The sequence below is a fragment of the Typopeltis vanoorti genome, chromosome 6 (assembly GCF_054136105.1).
Source record: "Typopeltis vanoorti isolate ZY-2024b chromosome 6, IOZ_Tvanoo_1.0, whole genome shotgun sequence".
In the NCBI taxonomy this organism is placed as follows: domain Eukaryota; kingdom Metazoa; phylum Arthropoda; class Arachnida; order Uropygi; family Thelyphonidae; genus Typopeltis; species Typopeltis vanoorti.
Window position 1 is genome coordinate 66,650,265 of NC_143554.1, and position 21,292 is coordinate 66,671,556.

The 21,292-nt window shown below is 34.8% G+C and overlaps 1 protein-coding gene across 2 annotated transcripts in view; it reads left to right on the top strand.

The window, feature by feature from the left end:
- LOC150105505 (RNA-binding protein 5-like) overlaps positions 1-20,539 on the top strand; it is a 47,015-nt gene extending 26,476 nt beyond the window's left edge. For both annotated transcript variants that reach the window (XM_090394221.1, XM_090394220.1), the window contains exon 2: positions 17,528-20,539. In XM_090394221.1, the coding sequence (XP_090250347.1) occupies positions 17,545-20,361 (2,817 nt within the window). In that variant the 5' untranslated portion in view covers positions 17,528-17,544 and the 3' untranslated portion in view covers positions 20,362-20,539. The remainder of the gene's footprint in view (positions 1-17,527) is intronic.
- Positions 20,540-21,292: the final 753 nt, after the last annotated feature.

Genomic DNA, 21,292 nt, shown 5'->3' on the forward strand with positions numbered 1-21,292 from the left:
AAAATACTCAATCTTGATACTAATAGATCAGAGGAGTCTGTGGGTGTGCTTATGGAATAAGAAGAGGAGATTTGCTTTGGTTGTCCAAACAAGAGTAGAGGAGAAGAAGACTAAAACATCTGCATTATCTTAAGGAGACATTACCATTGTTCCATTAGAATAAAAGAGAGATGAAAACATAGTAGTTTTGCAGAAGTTATATCTGCCTTTTGCCAAGGACCAGTGGGCTTGACTGCAAGATTAGTGCATTTAGTTCTTACAAAGTAGTAATTTTTAGTATTTAGGCTGTGTTGATAACCCTGTTGGGCTATAATATAAGCTAAGCTGTGTTAAAATATGAGATATTAACTGAATGTATGCTACATTTTTAGCTCAGAATGGCACATTTGTTGAAAAATCTTAGGAAAAGGCTTGGATAATGGTGGGGGATTTTGAGAGGAGTGGAGAATAATGGCATTCATCCCAGCAAGAATAATTTCACTTGTACATTAAGATCAGGAGAGCAGAAGGAATAATTAGACTGTGGAAAAGAGACATAAATACTGAAGATAATTTTAGTTGGCACCACTGTAGTGCATGGTATATGAGGCTGAGATTTGTTGGAGAAAAGGACAATTTGTTAGAAAAAGAAACATGTACAAGATTATGGTGTGAGTTTCCAAGAGCAGAGATGTCAGCTGTTTAAAAGGTCTGGGGGTGATGGGAAAGTAATGAGGATTATTGAGAATTCTGGCAGGTATGTGAACAATTTTCATTAGATCATTACTGATAGCAGACAATTCAGCTTCTTTTCCAGGTAGATCTGTGAAGCTAGAGAAGGGGGAGCCAGTTTGAATTATGGATGTTGAAATATCCCAAAAAGATGATCTAACTACTGTTCAGGTAATTAGACTGCATGTGATCAGTTTGCAAAAGGTAGGTATTAAAAAAAAAAAAAATCAGTATATGCAGGCAGCAGATAAAGACAACAGGATGAGGCCAGGATATCTTGAGCCAAAACAAATCATATAAAGGAGATTATAAGTCTGATTAATGGCTTGGGATAGATATCAGACCTGACAAAAGCACATGTTGCACTCTTCTTACAGAAGCATCATGCTTCTGTAAGGATGTGGAAAGTTTAGGTGAGAAGCTGGATGTCTGTGTTAAGCTCCCAGGTTTTGGTCAAGTGTTTTGCTGTTTTCTTGCAAGAATATGCATCATTGTTTTGCAATAATAAGGGAAAAAATGTGAAAATTCAAAATGATTTGGAGTGTTCTTGGCGTTCATGTTTATGCATTGATTATCATGTGTGGTGGTGTTGTTTCAGGAAATTAACAATGTAGAATAAATAACTAAAAATTTAATAATTATATTTTTTCAGAGTTAAATTGGCATCTTCAGGGATTAATACATTGGTATCAAAGTCATGCATGCAGACACACTTCAGTACAAAGATGGAACATGAGAGATACAGGCAGGCCTAAAGTCTTATAATTATGCCACCTATACCTTTGGTTGGTTGTGTCTCGGTCATTGGTTGAATGTCTGCAGATGAGGTTTTCCCATATGAGTTTGACACCAATGCATTGATCTCGGAAGATGCCAATTTAACTTTGGTAAAAATATTATTATAATTGCGTGGGCACCTCCATGGAGTCTGAAGACTCATCATGGAAGACCCAAACCACATAATCTGTCATAGGGTTCAAGGAGAGGTATAAACCCATTAACAGAGTGTTCACAACTGGCTCTGGCAACCCATTCCATTCATTCACAACTCTCCAAGCAAAAAATTTAGTCCTCACAGCTCTTCTAAGTACATGTTTAATCAACTTTGAGAGATGACCTCTTCTTCTTCTCCCACCCCCATCCAACCAAATGAAACATTTTCCCTGTGTTGATCTTTTTAAAGCCATTATTATTATTATTATTATTACATGACACCTTCAAGGAGTCCAAAGATTCAATTGGGGGGGGGGGCACCTCCTCTACAACTCTTTCTCCACCCAATTCTCCAACTACAATCATCTACACCAATGCCATCTATCGCCCACCACCCCCACTAGTATTTTCACAGGCAATCACAAACATCCATGCCCACGGGAGGATTTGAACCCACAACCCTTTGGCTGGAGAGTGGATACACTAACCACTCGGCCAACCAGGCCTTTAAGTAAATTAAATGTTTCTATGATGAATATGTAGATTTTGACCAGTAAAATCAATCAATTTAAAAAAGAACAAGGATAGTGTAATATTAAAAGCTAACAAAGGCAATTCATCTGTTATCATGAATGCAGTTAATTACATGACTAAGATTTGACTCTTACTCTCAGATTCCTCCATTTATACTCCATTAGACATGACCTTACGTTGACAAATCATGAAGTGACAAACAATCTGTTATGCAACATGTGCATGTCACATACAGATCAAAAGAAAAAGTTGAAATTTATGCACCCTTTAACTCCATGACTGTATGGAGCACCCAAGGTGCACAAGACTGGCATTCCTCTTTGGCCAATCATACATGGCATTAGTTCACCTGTTTATTTGTTATCAAAACAGCTTATAAAGAACCACATCAGACATATGGACTGTTTCATTAAAAACTTACAACACTTCATGCAAAAACTATGGGAGATTTCAATCTTGTCATCTGATAGTCTAGCTAGTCTAGATATTCTTTCTTTGTTCACTTATGTTCCAATGGATGAAGTCATGGAACTTACAGATGATCTGTTCCCTCCTGACACCTCAACTTTTTAGTTATTGTCTTTACTCCAATTATTTCAGATGGAATGGGAAAATTTACAAGCAGCTATCTGGCCTTGCAATGGGAAATCCTCTGTCTCCTCTATGTGCTGACTTATTCATGGAAGACTTGGAAAAACATTTCCTCATGTCAATAAATAAAAAGCCCTCAATTTTGGTGGAGATATGTAGATGACATCTTTATCATCTAGAAATGTAGTGTCAATGAGTTACACAATTAAATGAAATTCACTCTGGAATTTCATTTAATTGACATGAAAATGAGCAAAAACTTCCTTTTCTAGATGTCTTAATTTTCCAAGAGTTGAAGGAGGCTTCTCTCTCTTAGTATATCCTGCAAGCTCACTCATACAGGTTATTAGAGATGAAGAGATAGAGATAACAAAAACTGAAAGAAGAATTATAGTCTCTACTCAAAGTACTTGTGACCAATGGGTATTCTAAGAAAATGGTACAAAACATACTATTCTCTACTTATGTTCCAAAACATTTTCTATAGAACTTCTGTTTCCAGCCCTTATGTTGGTAGACTTTCTCTTAAGATCGTCATTCTCCTCAAAATGGGCTTAAAAGCCACTCTATATCATGAGATTTGAGGAGAATGACGATCTTAAGAGAAAGTCTACCAACATAAGGGATGGAAATTTCTATTATTCCGCATTCTTTTGACCTTTCTTACTTAGGGCAGACATCTAGAAGTTCGGAAATTAGATAAAGATCATATTGGAGATGTTAATAACAACAGAGAAAACAGTCAGGCTTAACTTTCTGCTTCTCCTATGCTCATCATAACATTAAATGGATAAGGCTCCATGCCTTGCTTAGAAGACAAATTCATTTCTTGTAATGTGAAAAATCCACTGTGGTCATCTGTTCACAAGGCACACTCAATATGAACTAAGGAATGATTCTTCATGATGTTTGAAATTGCACATCAGACTAACTTTTCAGCCAACTATCTTGCACGCATCACTGAACAATAACTCGTGCCAGCTCCCACGTAGTTTCTGTTTTCAACATATGTTGTAATGGTTCCTGCATGTTCTGTATTTTAGTGATGTCATAGTAAGCATTTTATTACCTTAACCCAGACAAAGCCACAAGTATTTTTAGCAAAACTAGTTTTTTTTTTCTCTTCATATTATTGTGACTAAATAAACCCAATCTATTTCCCCTTATAAATATTTCTATCATTCCCTTCTTTTTTTTACCTATCAGTCAATTTCTGCAATCCACACATCCTCAAACTGTGGAATGTTTCCTTATGAGGAAACATTTCACAGACCACTCACCATCTTTGTTGCTTGCCCCTCTGAATACTCCCCATTCCCAAGAAACCCAGCAGACCAGGCCTGAGCACAGTAATCCAGTAAACAAGGCTTCATAAAGAGGAATAATTTCATTATCTCTACTTGTTAGTTTGTTCTTCAGTAGCTAAGTAATCTTATCATAACATTATCAACCTTAGCAAACTTCAACTCTATCCACTACTACTACTACTACTACTACCCCCCCCCCAATCCCGAGCTTCATATATTTCCTGGAGTACAGTTCCATCATTGTAGTACACAGTTTGTAATTGATTTATCTCAACATGCTTAACTTTACATTTCTCCACATTAAACTGGCACCCATTATCTTTTACCCATACTTAGAGCCTATTTAAATCTTCCTGCAAGCTCTTCACAATGCCTTGATTAACTTATTACTCTACATAATTTTACATCATAAGCAAAGAACTGAATATTTCTTTTCAGATTATTTCCTATATCATTCACCTGATAAGCACCCCCTCCAGGATACTTATTAGGACTTGGATGATGAAGAGTAACTAATTTCCTGACATTTTGATCTTCATATAAAGGTGGTCATCTGGTGTACACAGAAAGAGAGAGTAACAATTTACAATTTGAACACCATGCCAGTGTCACTAATTTGGTTAACTGTTACTCTAATAGTCTGGCCTCTGGTGGGAATGGAAAAAAACTTCATAGAAGCAACAGTCCTGTTTAACATAGTTAGAAATCAAATTCTTATCAATCTTTAATGATGCAGCACTATCCGTAGCCTAATCAGTATTTAAAATAAGGGTTAAGTTCTTTTATTATCAAAATACGAGTAGGATCCTGAAATAGTACAGTCCTGATTATAAATTGTCAAAACAAAAAACTGTATGTGTGGAATGTCTTACATATTCTTGAGATTTTTTGGTCATCATTATCGTTGAAATTAGAGTGATTGATTGGAATTTCACAGATTCTTTAAATTTTTGCTCATACCATTATATGGTTCACATGATAGTGAGGAAACAGGTAACTTTCCACTGAATTTTGTATAGTGCATCCAGAAAGGATGCATTAGCAGAAAGGCTAGATTTATTATAGTTTTTAAATTTAATGTGTCATTTGATTCCTTTTTTTTGGAACAGATTCATACATTCAGTTTCCCCTATATGGAATATATTTTGCATTCCAGAATGGGTCAGGGAAGAAAGCCAATCCTCAGAGGAGTTCTTTAATTTTGCAGGAAGTTTTAAAGGTGGCATTAAAGTTGCATTTTGTCATATTCTATTCATTTTTTCTGATAATCCTTTAATGTACAGAATGGCTAAGGGGTTTATTGTAATTTAATTAAATTAATTTTTTGTAGGCGTAGTGTTGTAAAGACTTTTGATAGTGTTTGCAATACTTTTCTAAATGGCTAATTTCTGTAGCATTTTTTAGGTAAATATTGCCAGTAATTTTCTGATAATTGCCATTATCCCCTCCTGTTGCCAGTTTTAAAATGGGACCTTTTGAACAACATGCTTTACATTCCTTTGCCTTAAAATCCTGAAATTTGTTTCAGGTACATTGATATTTTCTTTATCTGGCCTCATGGCCACCAAGCTTTAAACACCTTCCTCAGCTATTTAAATACACTACCTAATGCATACAATTCACCATTGAAATTGAAAGTGAAAATGCACTTCCATTGGGCAGTTTATCCTTCATTTCTAGCTTGAAGCCTACACATAACTGGCCAATACATATACATAAATTCTTACTGCTATCCAACACAAAAACTAAGCATCATTAACATTAAATTGAGCTATAAAGATTTGCTCCAGTGCACAAGTACTTAAGCATGAATAATTTTTTTAAGAAAATGGCTATATCAAAAATACTTTCAATAAAATTCTTAACAAGACTAGATAAAAATAAGAATAAATTATATTACAATAAACCTTAGCTATTCCATACAATAAAGGGTACATATACAACCTTAATGTTGCCTATAAACTACCTGCAAAATTGAAGAACTTATTCATCTCCTACAGTGATCCACTTCCTTCCTTCACATTGGAGTGTACCATATTCATACACCTGTAACCTGCCTTTATATAGGCAAAACTCAATGTGTGATTTCTATCCAGAAAAAAAAAGAAACAGAAATGACATTGAATTTAATAACTATGGTAAGTCTAACATTTCTGGGCATGTCCTGGATATTCTACACAGAATTGACTGGAAAGGTACACCAAAACCTGGTATGAGTGCAAATTTAAAAATGCCTATGAAATTCAACCACTCTAATCTCAGCAATAATGATGTCCTAAAAATCTCAAGTATGACATATCTTCAACCCACATAACGTTTGTTCTAACAGGTTATAATCAGGACTGTAGTACTCCAGATCTTAGTCATAATTTGCTAATGACAGACTTCAACTCTTATTTTAAACACTGATTAAGCAACTATCATTATTGTGTTTCATTAAAAATTAACAAGAAATTGATCTCTGGCCTTGTAAAACAGGACTGTAGTTTTATGTAGTGCTTTTTTTCTCTCCCACTAGAGGTCAGACTAGAAATGTAACAGTTGACCAGATTAGTGATATTTTGGCATGCTGTTTGAATGGTAATGTACTTGTTTCCCTGCATAAATATGTATATTCTAGATGAAATGATCTTGATATGCAGGTTGAAACTTCAAGAAATCATAGTTATTACTCATAACATGATTTTATTCTTCATAATTTTACCAAGACTATATGTGCTCTTATTTTTTTTATAGAGTTCAATTGTGTACAATTCTATTATTAAATCTGTTTTTTTTTTAATCTTAAATTCCAGTTTAAATATTAAAATACTTCATCACCAAATTCAAGGGGTGTGCAGGATATGATAGTACTACATGAAAAATTTACATCATTACTAACTTCCTATCTACAATTTTCCTCCAAATCAGTCTGTTACTTGTCAAGACTCCAGCATTATCAGATCTCATATTTCAATCTCCTAAAGTTCTTTTTTCCTGCCAGGTTGGCAGGTAAGAAGAACTTTTGTTAAAAGAACTTAAATTTATTAAATTAAGAAGGGCATCATATATTTCAAAAAAAGAAAAAAAGTCTTACGATCTAACTTAAAAGTCTACATGTTGAACCCAAAATGAATACAGGTGTGGTTTATATTTGGTTTGATTATCCACAGTGCTCGTATTGATTTTTTTTTTTTTTTTTCAAAATTTGAATTTCAGTTGTTCAAATATTAAAAGAGCTTCAAGATTAAAAAATTAAGTAGGACACTTTATATATACATTGTCTTGTGTATAATCCTACAAAAAAAATTGCGTCCCACCATCTAACTTTTTTAAAAACCTTGGTCCACAATTGTGTAGATGTTGGACAACTGCTATTATTTCCTTTTTGAGTCTGTCTTGTGCAAACTTATATTTCTCCTACTGTCACAAACAGCACCCTCTGCCTTCTTGACCTTTTTGTCCTCTCACTCACTCACTCTCTCACTCTCTCTCTCTCTCTCTCTCTCTCTCTCTCACACACACACACACACACACACACACACACACACACACACACACACACACACACACACACACACACACACAAAAAAAAAAAACTTCATTTCTTTCCATTTCTCTATCCAAGACACTTTTAAAAAGTTAGCCAAAATGATTAATAAATATAATCTTCACATTCATGATAAAAGTTTAATGGAGTGAATCAGCACTAGGAAATGATTAAAAATAGTACTTAATGTTTCCAATATTTCAATTATAGAGACATTGTCAGGCAGTACAAAATGAGACGTAACACATGGACAAAAGACTAGAGTCCTAACAAGATAGGATATCTCTTGGTGGCTTAGGATGTAAACTGGGATCTCAAAGTATTAGTGTTTCCCATATTTTTGGAAGTTTTATGCAACCATGTTTATTTAAATAGGCTGATTTTTAAGAGCAGCAGTAGCAGATTCTAAAAATAATCTTTCTCTTCTAACTTTATTGTGATAGAGCATGATGGTCTTTTTCCAATTGATTATGTTCTTCCATTTGGATGGTAGCTGATCTTCCTGACTGGCCATAGCAGGCCAACTTGCAGGAACAAGGAACTGTATATACTCCTGGTACTGAGGAGGGAGGGAATTTGTCTTTAGTGGAGCAGATAAGGCCAGCTAGTTTTAAGTGGGACTTGAAAGTGGTGCAGTTGTATTTCTTTAAGATTCTGGATATTTTTTCTGATGTGCCTCAGACATAGGGGATGGTGATAACATTACTAAAATTTTTCTGAAGAGAAGGTTGTGGATTGATGTAATGATTTTTTTTTTGATATTATGGTAACTAACCATTAGATAGAAAAGCGTGGTGTATATGATTTAGTTCTGTTGCAAGAGAGGTCAGTCTCATTGTAACAAAGCTTATACGCTTTATGGGTTAGTGTTTTTATGACACCATATTGTTGAGGGGGGGGGGATGATGGGAAAGTGTGTGTGTGTGAGTGGGTTTCCTATATCCTGCAAAGGACAGGTTACCATTAGGTAGGTGGGAGATGAGAATCCTTAGAAAAATTAGGGAATTGAAGAAGTGGCGGTCTTGGCAGAATCATATTAAAAATGAAGATATTAGCAAGAATTTAGACATTATCAGGGTTCAGGAATATATGAGCAGAGCCAATCTAAGAGAGTGTGGTCATCTAAACAGAATGGGAGAAGAGAGGTTAACCAAACAGGTTTGATGGCAAGATGGCTTGTAAAAAATTCAGAGGACCAAGATTTGATGGATTAATGTAGTCAGTACCCTAGAAGACCGAATTATAAGATGGCAATATTGGAGTGTTGACAAGTGTTAGACTAATTTGAAGCAAAATTGTTGGTATGAAATTAGCAATAATGTAAACTTTGTCATATTGCTATAGTATCCTGTACATTCCCTAAGGGTACATTTCAAGAAATTGATAATTTATTTTGTTAGTTTGAAATATGCTGCAAAACCTTAAACATTGATGCGGTAGCTCTGTCCATATCCCAACTGTTGATAAATTTCAGGAGAGGTTTAGGAAAAAGACTCTCTCCACCACCTGATAATAAAGTTAATATGATATTGTTATCTAGTCTTATTTTTGGCATAATCCTTTCAGTGAGTCTTGAGTAATTAATCTGGGTTTAACTCTCACAGAGTCCTCATTAATAATGTGTTAATTATGTATGGTATCAGTTTTATTGAGCAAAACAATAATTTAGTTAGTATATTAGTAGGGTGTGAGTGAAATGGATGTGCAATCTTATTAAGCAAGCGATTCTTAAGAAAAAGATGACGTGGAAGGGCCAGAAGAGTTATAAGTGTTATACAGAAAGCTAAGTGTGAGTATGAAAAGAAAGTAGCTCTGCAAGCTAAAGACAACCCAAAAGAATTTTGCTATTACATTGTAACTAAAAGAAAGAATGAATACAAAAGAATGTCGGTGCAGATGGTATGAGGCTCGCAGATGCAAAGGAGCTTGTTAACTAATGAGTGCCTATTTTGATGAAAGCTATCAACCTGTTTTATGCAGTGCTACCTCTACACAAGAGGAAGAAACTCAGGTATATGAGGCGGTACTAGAGTTGTTGAATGAACTGAATATGAATTTGGCAATAGGGGCACTAATGGATATCATCATTAAAAGATTGTTGAACTGGCTGTATCTCTGGAGATGAAGTGAAGATTTTGAAAAATTTGGTAGGAGATTGCATAGGAAATTATTTGGCTAAGAATCTGTGCTTTGTAATGATAGCATGGTTTACTAAGGAAGGTCATGTTTCAGTAATGTCATGGTTTGAGTTAGACAAGGGGAACTGATGCACCATGATACTTTTGGATTTTTCTAAAGCTTTGGACAGGATTAAGGCTGTTGTATAAGTTGGAGGATAATATGGAATTGAATTATACATTACTAATTTAGATAAGAGAATGGCTGACTGACATATCAAAAAGTCATGTATTGGGGGTGGGGATGTGGGTCTGTGAGATTTAAGGTGACCAGTGGTTTACCCTAGGGATCAGTCCTTGGTCCATTGTTATTCAGTTTTTACATTAATGATATTTGGAACGATTAACACAAGTTATTAAGGCTGTTTGCTGATAATGCAAAGATAGGCAGGGTAACGAGGAATGCAACTGATATGCACTACTTACAGAATGGTTTGAATAAACTGAAATTGTGACCATGCGAAAATGGCTGTCGTTTTATTGTTAGTAAAGTTATGCACTTTGGTAAGATATCCAATGTTGTATTATATTGGTGGGATTATGCTAGATGAAGCAGTGGGAGTCTGCTGATCTCCTAGGTTTGAAACCATACCATAATAGTTTCCTGAGGAAGGCAACAGGAAACCACCTCAGTATTATTTCCAAGAAAATATGGTGAACTCGACAAATTTAGTTTCCACAGCTGGCAAAAATGGGGTCTATCGGCAAACGATTGATGTCATGCCCGGCAGAAGAAGAAATGAGGCTTCTCAGGTTGTTAACCTACAAAATCCTCAAATGGACAATGAAGATGGGATCCCAAGTATTGAGGAAAATAGGAAGAAAATAAGACATCCAAGAGAGAATGAGATAGAAACTATACATGTTGCAACTTGGAATGTAAGAACAATGTTAAGAGCTGGTAAATTAGAGAACTTGATGAAAGAAATGGAGAGGAATAAATTGGATGTGGTTGGTCTAAGTGAAGTCAGATGGGAAGATATAGGAGATTTTGAAAGTGATGGTTATAGAATTATATATTCCTGTAGAACACGGAGGAAAAATGGAGTGGCCTTTGTTTTGAATGAAAAGGTTATCAGTAGAAAAAATAATATATAAAAGTGACAGGGTGATTATGATTAAACTGAAAGCAAAGCCTGTGGACATAATGATTATACAGATATATATGCCCACAAGTGACCATGATGAAAATGAAGTAGAAGAGATATACAATCAAATAGTAGAGATAATGGAAGAAGACAGAACTAAAAGGTGTACCATCTGGATGGGAGACTGGAATGAAGTGGTAGGTGAAAAGGTAGAGAAGGGAATAATGGGAAGATATGGCCTTGGAAAAAGGAATGAGAGAGGTGAAAGACTTATAGAGTTTTGTAAAAGACACAAACTAATCATTGGTAATACTTGGTTTAAACTTCCAAAGAGAAGAAGATATACATGGAAAATGCCAGGTGATATTGCAAGATACCAGATTGATTATATGTTAATACAAAACAGGTACAGAAACAGTGTAAAAAGGATATCAACATATCCAGGAGCTGATATTAACTCAGACCATAATTTGCTTGTTATGGAATTAAGAATACTATATAAGAAAATAAAGGTAAAAGGAAGAAAAAGGTGGAACCTAGAAAAACTCAAAGGAGATGCAGGTAGGAAATTCAGAGAAGAACTGGAAAATAAAATAAGGAACAAAGAGAATATATCTGAAGAAACTATGGATGTTATGCAAAATGGAATCAACTGAGAAACTTGATATATGAAACAGCTGCTGAAGAGATAGGTTTTTGTGGAAGGGAAAAGAATTAAAAAGCCATGGATTACAAATGAAATTATAAGAAAAGTGGAAGAAAGAAGAAGATGGAAAAATGTACACTGAAGAGGGAAGAAGAAAATACAAAGTATTAAATAACGAACTGAGAAGAGAAACTGATAAAGCAAGAGAGGAATGGTTGAAAACAGAATGCAAAGAAATTAAAGAAATGGAAAAAAGGGGGTGATGTGATAAAATGTTGGAAAAAGCAAAAGAAATTACAAATATTAAAAAAAGCATAAGAAATCTGCCATTAGAAGATAAGCAAGGAAAACTGATTTATGATATTGAAATACAGGGTGAAAGATAGAAGGAATACATTGAAGAACTTTACGTAAAAAATGAAAGACCAACAAAAATTGATTTGGAAGAGCAAAATGAAATCTCAACAGAAGAAAGAGGTCCTGAAATACTAAAGAGAGAAGTTGAAACAGCAATTAAGGAATTAAAAAGTGGAAAGATGGAAGGAGTGGATGGAATACCTAGTGAAATCCTAAAACAACTGGAGAACAAAGGTATAACAGAAACATGGAAACTCTGCAACCTCATTTACAAAACAGGAGTATGGCCTAAAGATTTCCCAGAGAGTATTCTTATACCAATTGAAAAGAAAAGCAATCCTGCTAAGTGCAGTGACTACAGAACTATAAGCAGACTCTCACATGCCTCCAAAGTATACTGCTAAGAATATTAAATCAAAGATTGTATAATAGAGTGGAGTATTTTCTGGGGGAAGATCAATTTGGATTTAGAAAAGACAGAGGAACCAGAGATGCAATTGGAGTAATGAGGACTATATGCGAAAGGAATATAGAAGTAAACAAAGAAGTTTATATTTGTTTCATCGACCTTGAAAAAGCATTTGACATGGTGAAATGGGAAAATCTGATGGAAATATTACGCAAAATAGGTTTAGATTGGAGAGACCGAAGGTTAATAGCTGAATTATATATGAACCAGATGGCCATAATAAAGACAAAAGTAGGAAAAACTAAAAAATGTGTGATTGGCAGAAGTGTAAGACAGGGATGCTGCCTGTCACCGATGCTCTTCAATATATTTGCAGAAGAAATGATAAAAGAAGCATTTTATGAAGAGGAAAGAGGAATCACTATTGGAGGAAGAACAATACAAAATATTAGATTTGCAGATGATCAAGCAATATTAGCTAATACCGAAGATGAACTACAGCACCTAATGCAAAAATTTGAAAATATATGCAAGAAATATGGTATGAAAATTAACGCAAAGAAAACAAAAGTGATGAGTGTCTCCAGGAAACCAGGAAGTATCAAGGTGATGATGAATGGAGGAAGTGTAGAGCAAGTGAGACAATACAAATACCTTGATAGTATAATACAAGAAAATAGAAAATGTGACATGGAAATAAAAGAATTAACAAAGGAAATTATGCCTTTTATAGCAAGAAAAATTTGTTTATTAATAAAATGAATAAAAATCTAAAGAAAAGGCTTATTAAGTGCTATATTTGGAGTATGACCTTATATGGGTCAGAAACATGGACAATTAGGAAGAAAGAAGGTAAAATGTTGGAGGCATTTGAAATGTGGTTATGGAGAAGAATGGAGAAAATAAAGTGAACTGAAAAAAATCACCAATGAAGAAGTATTACAAAGAGTTGAAGAAGAAAGGAATTTACTAAAGACCATAAGAAGAAGAAAGCATAACTGGATAGGACATGTATTAAGAGGAGACAGCCTACTGAAAAGAATGATAGAAGGGAAAATTGAAGGAAAGCGACCAAGAGGAAGAAGATGACTAACGATGCTCGATGATATAATGGTAACAAGAAGATACCAGGAAATGAAGGAGGAAGCAAGAGACAGAGGAAATTGGGGGAAGAGAATCTGCTGAGTTAGACCTGTCAAGAGACAGAACACTAATGATGATGATTCTAGATGAAACTGACCAGGATAAGGATCTTGGAGTTTTAGTACATAGGAAGTTTAATTTCAGGGATCATATAGCAATTACAGCTTAGAGAATAACTGCAATGCTGAAGCGAACACTGCTATGTAAGAATGAGGAAGTCATTTTGCCTCTTTACACGGTTTGTATACAATATCATCCTGGCTATTGTGTGCAGATTTGGGCCCTTGTTTCTGGGGTGATGCTGATACACTGGAAAGGGTGAAAAGTGAGTATTAAAGATGATATTAGGACTACACTCTCCAGTACCAATAGCTTTAAAGATGATATTGGGACTGGAGAGTGTAGAATATGAGGAGAGAATGAGAATTTGTAGACTGTAGATGCTAGCAGACAGAAGAAAGAGGAGTGATATGATAGAGTAATACAGAATTTTGAAAGTATCATACAGGATACCAGTAGATGGAATAACTCTTGCATGGAGAGTGTGGTATCTGCAGAGAATTTGAATGTGGTTAAGGCACGATATAATGAGCTGTGTTTGTATGACCAAGGGCTCTCCTAGATGAATTTTTGGCTCCATGGTGTCATAGGATAATAACAATAATAAGAATATTTCCAAGCACTATAAGAACTTTCATAATCAAAGAAAAGAATTACACAAATACTGATTTTTCTCCTTGAGCTGTTTCATTTGGATGAGGACAGTGTGGTTAATCAACTCAGTTCAATCCCACTAAATGTCTTATTTCATGCAAGAAAGATCACACTTAACCTTCCCTCACCTTTTGGTAATACTTAGATTTCCACTTAGATAACATTCTCAGATTATTTTGGTCTCTCCTGGCATAAGCACCTCACATCTGTATGCTCTTCCATATATACAAAAAATAGTTGTCCTTTCTCACTTGTATCACTTTTAATACTGTATAACTCCCAGATCTGTCCTACCTTTGAATATTGTTCTCACACAAAAACTTCTCTAAAATTGCTATATGTTGTCCAGAACAAAAGCATTCCACTTAGTGACCAGATCAGACTTTCTCATCTATGTTCTCTTTCTGTCTTATTCCTCTTCTGCATTATTTCTGTGTTTTCCACTGAACTGGCTGTCATTCTTCCACTTTCCATCAATCCTGAACCCTTGGAAAATTCTGGTCAACATTCATTTACTATTCAGCTCCAAACATAACAGACTAACTCTTCATTCCATTTATTTCTGTGCTTTGTTTTCCGAGAAACTACAATTTCCAGTTATTAAAAAAAAAGTTTCTTCTTTCTTGTTAACAACAAATTCTGGCAAATGTGGAGGACATTGACTTGTAGATAAAGGTTACCCACCCATGGGACTGATGTGCCATAGGTTTTACATCCTCTCATTTACAGAGATTGTGAAATAAAAGAAAGATGTAGAAAAATGGTGAAAGCTATGTCTTTGTTAGTACTGGTGTGTTTACAGATGGGACTGAATGGGTTGCTAATGTAAGAAGGTTGAGGGAAGTATTAAAATTAGAATTTCAGAGTGTAGTCTTGTCCTTTTATATTTGAACAACATAACAATCACTAAATCCACGTTTAATCCACTTAGCCATGAAATACTGCTCAGGGTAATTAGCCACACACATACACAGATCTTCAGTTTTTGCCTTATGCCTCTTCTATAGGTAGATACTTTTGTGAACAACATTCTTCTGAACTCCTGTCAGTCCTCCACTTTTTTCAGAACTGTAAAAATAAGAGCAGCTGTTGGTCAACATTCATTTGCTTTCCAGCTTCAAGCATAGCAACCGAATTGCTTCATCTCTTTCATTACCTCTGTTCTTTGGAATATCTTTCTTCACTCGGTCTTCTTCAGAGGTTACAACTTTTAGCTGTGCAAAATACATGTCAAGAGATACTTTCATTCTTCTTAACCCTCTTGTCATACATGGTACTGATGTGCTATAGGTCTCATAATTTTTCATGTATGATTAGATTTTTTTTTTTTTTTTTAAATTGTCCATCAGTTAGTAGTGATGAATTATCCCTCAGTCAAGGCTTACTTTCATTCTCTTAGAACTTTTAGTCCAACAGCTGTTGTATTTTCCTTACAATATTAAACTCTGTCAATTTAATCTTAGTGAGAAAATGTTTCCTAAAGCAAAAATTTGAAACAAAATTTGTAAGTTTGGTAATATTCCATGAAGCAGAAAATTGTTGCATTTATATATTAAGGAATGGACATTATATCCAAGCTTCTGAATGCAGATTCTGTTGCTTCCATCTATTGTAAGAAGAAACATAAACTCTACTCCTGATAAGTTTTTTAGCATGTGCATATGATGATTTTTATTATAAATCACTATTAAAGAATTAGGAAATTTATTTCACAATTTGAATTCTTGGTCTTAATATTAATAATGTATATAGCTAATATTAATATGAAAAATTATGTATTGCTATCATTACTATGAATTCCATTGTCAGCAATCTGAGACTTTCTCTTGATGTCCATACTACTGAAAAAAACTGAAGAACAGTGTGAGGGTGATGGTAATGGAAAATATTATTCATTGATATACTTTATCACAACATGCAGTAGTCATCACTCTATGTTCTTTCATTTCCATCTGTGCCATTGAAAAACATACACATTAACTATATGGTTTACTGTTTCTATTCGATGGCAGTACACCAAACTATACTGAGAGAAAGGTCAATCAACTTCTGAAGTCATGCAACCTGAGAAACACATATGACATCTACCCTGCATTTTTCTCACAGTTTTTTTTTATCTCTTGAATGAAATGAAAGAACAGCTTTAAGTTTTTCATTCTCAACATGAACAAACTTTATATGTGTCATAAGGAGATACATCTGTAGTGTGAGCAAGAGAATGATATGTGCCATTTGGGTGATTAGATCTAGGTTCTTAATCATTTGAGGACATCATAAACATAACCTAGATTTTTACAACTGAAAAACAGTCACATATTGAATTAGCATGAATATTCATGCCAATTTCATCATTGAACTAAATTGAGAAACCATCAATTATGTAATTATCAAAGAGAAAAATGTGTTGCAAGTAAAAATCCCAGACAGAATTCTTGGTCAATTACAGTACTGAATTTTTTCTATCTGTATCTTAATAGAACTATTGTTGATAATAATTGGAATTGTTTACAGGCTCATACAAAAGGTAGATGGATTCTTTATAGCAACATATTACAGAAATTTGCTTATCCACTTTACTGTGAAGTTTTTTCTCAAGTACTGTAGTTAGTTTATGTATATTGCATTTTATTGCAGAGAGCACTTAATTGCATCACAGTATCTTGACAATTTTAGCTTGTCATAATGTGGTTTTAAAACTCTTTAGCATTACTCAGGAGGTGACAGTATTCTTCATGTGAGCCTGTGTGAATTTACTTCGTCCTCAGCTGTGTCTCTCAATCTACAACTGCAAACTCTGTGTTGAAGTATAGAGTAAGATGAAATATCTCAGCCTACTGAGTCTTGATGTATTTTTTGCAGCGAGTTATAGCTGCATGTCTGGAAGTTATTTCCTCCTTGCTTAGTTTTTTTTTTCAGTTAAGACTGTTTTTTAAGTTCTATTTCTACAGATATGTACCAGCATTGAGTTCCAGCAGGAAATCGATCATTTGTAGTCTACTCATTTTGAGATATGGAATATTACTTTTTTTTTAGAAAATTTCAAAAAATAAAAAATAAAAGAGAGAATTCAGGTTTAGATGAATATCATTGATACTGTTTAATAAGTTAAAAGGCTGTCAAGTTCATATCTTAAGATTATGCTAAATAATGGTGTGAATTTTAAACATGTCGATTTTTCCCTCTCTTCTACTGCTAGTTACTATGTCATTTCAGGCCACTCTGAAGCACTTCGCAGGTTAATTAGCTCGTCTGTGTGTGTGTTCTTGAGTAGAAGTTACTCAGCAACTTTGCTTTCCTTAAAATAGTTAGAACATTTATAACGATTTTTGTCTGGTGATATGAGAATTTGTATACTGTTGTGAACACAGTTTAATTTTTACATTTTTAGGCAAAGTGAAGCTGGACATGGATCTCTCACCAGGCTCAGAATATTATGGAACAACTTTATCTGGTATACATCCTTGGGCTATTGATGCTAACACTGAAGGAACAGGTAGTTCTAAACACAGTAATCGGAAGAATTCTGAGTTAAATAATAATACCAGCTTATTATACTCTGCATCTAGAGATTTAGATCGGCAAAGGGAGAGAGATAGGAATAGACGTCAAGATAATATTCGAAACAGGGATTACAAAATTGGTAGGGAAAGAGAATACTCTGAGAGAAATGAAAAAAGATTTTATGATGGGCCATCCAATCGCGATGTATCTATGCATGAAAATTATAACACTCATAAGGATAGTTATTTTAATGGAGATAGTAATCATAACAGAGATCGAGACCACAGTCGCGACCGAGGGTTTAGCACTCGTAGGGAGGTCAGTTCCAACTATAATGATAGGTATGATGAAGCTGGAAATCGAGAAGATAGGCAAAGGCGCAGAGACCGTGATAATGGACGAGATAATCGTGATAACCGTGATAGAGGACGTGATAATGATAGAGAACATGTGCGTAGCCGTAACAGAGATAGAGACCATAACCGAGATCGAGAAAGGAGTAGGGATAGGTCACGAGATAGAGAAAGAGAGCGGGACCAAGCACAGGAGAAAGAGATTCCTTATCATACAATCTGGGTTCGTGGAATAGCATCACATATAACTGAAGTTGATCTCAGAAATGAAGTTACACGTTGTGGATTAAAACCTAAAGATATCAGACTAGTGCGAAAAAAGGATACAGGTGAACCACGAAGCTTTGCCTTTGTAGAATTTCACCTGCTTTCTGAAGCTGTTCGTTGGAAGGAGCTTACACAGGGGGTTATATTGTTTGATGGAAAGCATCGTGCCACGTTGCATTATAGTATTCCAAAAGATGGAAGTGGATTTGATCGCCGGGATTCTAACAAAACTGACTGGAACTGTACAAAATGTGGAGTTAATAATTTTAGAAGAAGAGATATATGCTTTCAATGTAATGCTCGCAGAGAAGAAGCTGAAGCAGGAAGGGGAGGTGAGGGATTTGATGAAGTTAGTTCTTCTTCGTCTAACACCCTGTTATTTCGTAATTTGGACATACTGACAACAGAAGAGCAGATAATGTCTATGCTCGGTCAGCTGACTACACTTTCCATTAAAAGTTTGCGAATAGCTAAGGATCCCCTTATTAATACTTCCCGAGGATATTGCTTTGTAGAATTGCATTCTGTTTCTGATGCTACAGAACTTCGTGATTTGCTCTTATCAATGGGCGAAAAATTTAGTATTGACGGAAGACAAGTCACAGTTTCCTATGCAAAGCGTTCGATAACAGCCATGGACAATGCAGCCAGTATGGCTTTAGCTGCAGGGCAGTGGACTAATAATACTACAGATCAACCAAATAAAAGCCAGACATCTTATCATTATCAGGAAGCAGACTCATCCACACAGAACCAGAGTAGTAGTTATAGTTATGAGTCTCAAGGAGATAAAGGAACTGCACAACAGACAGCAAATGCTCATATTTCTAGTTTAGGTACTGTGGTAGTAGATGGTGTCATTTATCAGAAGTATCCTGCACCAGATGTAACAACTTATCAGTATGATAAATCTTCGGGTTTTTATTATGACCCCACAACTGCACTATATTATGATGCTAACTCGCAGTACTATTACAATTCTAAAAGCCAACAGTATCTCATGTGGGACGGTGAAAAACAAACCTACCTACCTGTACCGTCATCTGTAACAACAGCAGCAGCCTCAAGTACTTCTCAAGATGTATCAACAACATCTTCTGCAGAGGCAGATAGTTCGACTAACCAAGAAGATAAATCAAAAAATAAAAAGAAAGAGAAGCAAGATAAAGTAAAAATTGCTAGAAAGGTTGCAAAAGAAATGGAAAGATGGGCAAAAACTCTTAACCAAAAGAAAGAGAGTGCAAAACTGGGTTTAGTTTCTACAAGAACAGTGACTCTTTCTCAAGAATTAATGCTTTCAGAAGTGTCTAGGCTATCTGCTACAGCTGATGCTGGTTTTGCTATTTTAGAAAACAGATCACCAGCTGAACGACGCATATTTCTTGATGAAGTTTTGAAAAAGGATGAAAAAAATATATTATCTTGTTCCTTTATTCCTAAGGAAAAGCCTACTCTTGTTGCAGCATATAGTGACAGTGACTCTGAACCAGAAGGTGGAGGTAGTGGTACAGGTGGTGAAGAAAGTTTAAGCATTGAAGATAGAGTAAAAGCTGAGGAACAGAAACTTACTGACTGGAATAAAATGGCTTGCCTTCTGTGTAAAAGGCAATTTCCTAGTAAGGAAGCTCTTCAGAGACATCAGCAGTTATCCGATCTTCATAAACAGAATATGGATGTTTTAAAAAGGACAAAACTTTCAACTGTAGAACTTGCAGAACTTGTGAAGAAAGAAAGGGAGGCTGGCTATCGTGATAGAGCTAAGGAACGCAGAGAAAAATTTGGTCAGCCAGATGTAGTGCACACTAGCAAGTTGAAGACAAAATATCTGAAACAGTTTGAACATGTATCATATGAGGAACCAACAAAGGAGGGTATCAGTAGTGATAACATAGGTAATAAGATGTTAAAAGCAATGGGTTGGAGTGAAGGACAAGGTCTTGGGAAAATGGGACAGGGTACATCAGACATAGTGCAGGTTCACAGGCGTGTTGGAACTGCAGGGTTAGGAATGAAAGGAGCCACGTATGGTGCCGCAGCAGGTGACTCCTATAGAGATGCAGTGAAGAAAGCAATGCGAGCTAGATATAATGAACTGTCTTAGAACTATTGTATAGAAATTGTCTTTCCAACAGGTGTTCAACAGGATGTAATATGTTATTAGTTATTTTATATATCTTGTTTTATGCCATTTTTTTTTGTGCTTTTGCTTGTCGTATAAATATAAATATTACTAACTTGTCTTTAGACAAAATAAAGCAGTTACTTCATTGTCATCCTTATCATTATATATTTTATTTGATTCATTAATTATTGTACTTTCATAAAAATTGGATTGTGAGTTTTGGATATTTCATTATTTATCCTAAGAGAAATTGTTAATTCACACTGTTTTTACCAAGATACATTATATAAATGAACTAAAGACTAGTGAACCTGCCAGTTATGAAATTTGTTTGTTTGTACTTAACTTGAATACAAAAAAAAAAAAAAAGTATTAAGATAAATACTTGTTAAACTATTCAGAAGAACAGATATTGCATTTTATTACATAATTTTCTCGTAAGCGGAAATTACAATAACTTATTATTGGATATACCAAATTATTTTGAAGTAGGTATGAAAAAAAAAAATCTGACATTATATTACTGTAATTCATAATGCATGTGAGGACAAAGCAAACCTTGAAATGTTTCTACATAGCTGTTTTATGAAATGTAATAGGTGCCCAAATACAATTTCTCTTTCTCTCTCTCATTCACTTGAAGTTCTGCATCATTTTGCAGTTATTATAAGTGCAAACAGAGTATCATATCATATATTGCACAATTTAGAGAACTGCAAATGTCAGTTCAGTTTCAAACAGGATGATAGATAACATTTACTAAAAACCATTAATACTTATCTTATTCTCCCATGCATCATTTATTACAAAATATATATATCAGAACATAAATGTTTGTTTTATTTCATGCCTTTTTTAGAAATCTTTTAATACTGCTAATTGCATTGCATTGTATGTAGCATTAGAAAGA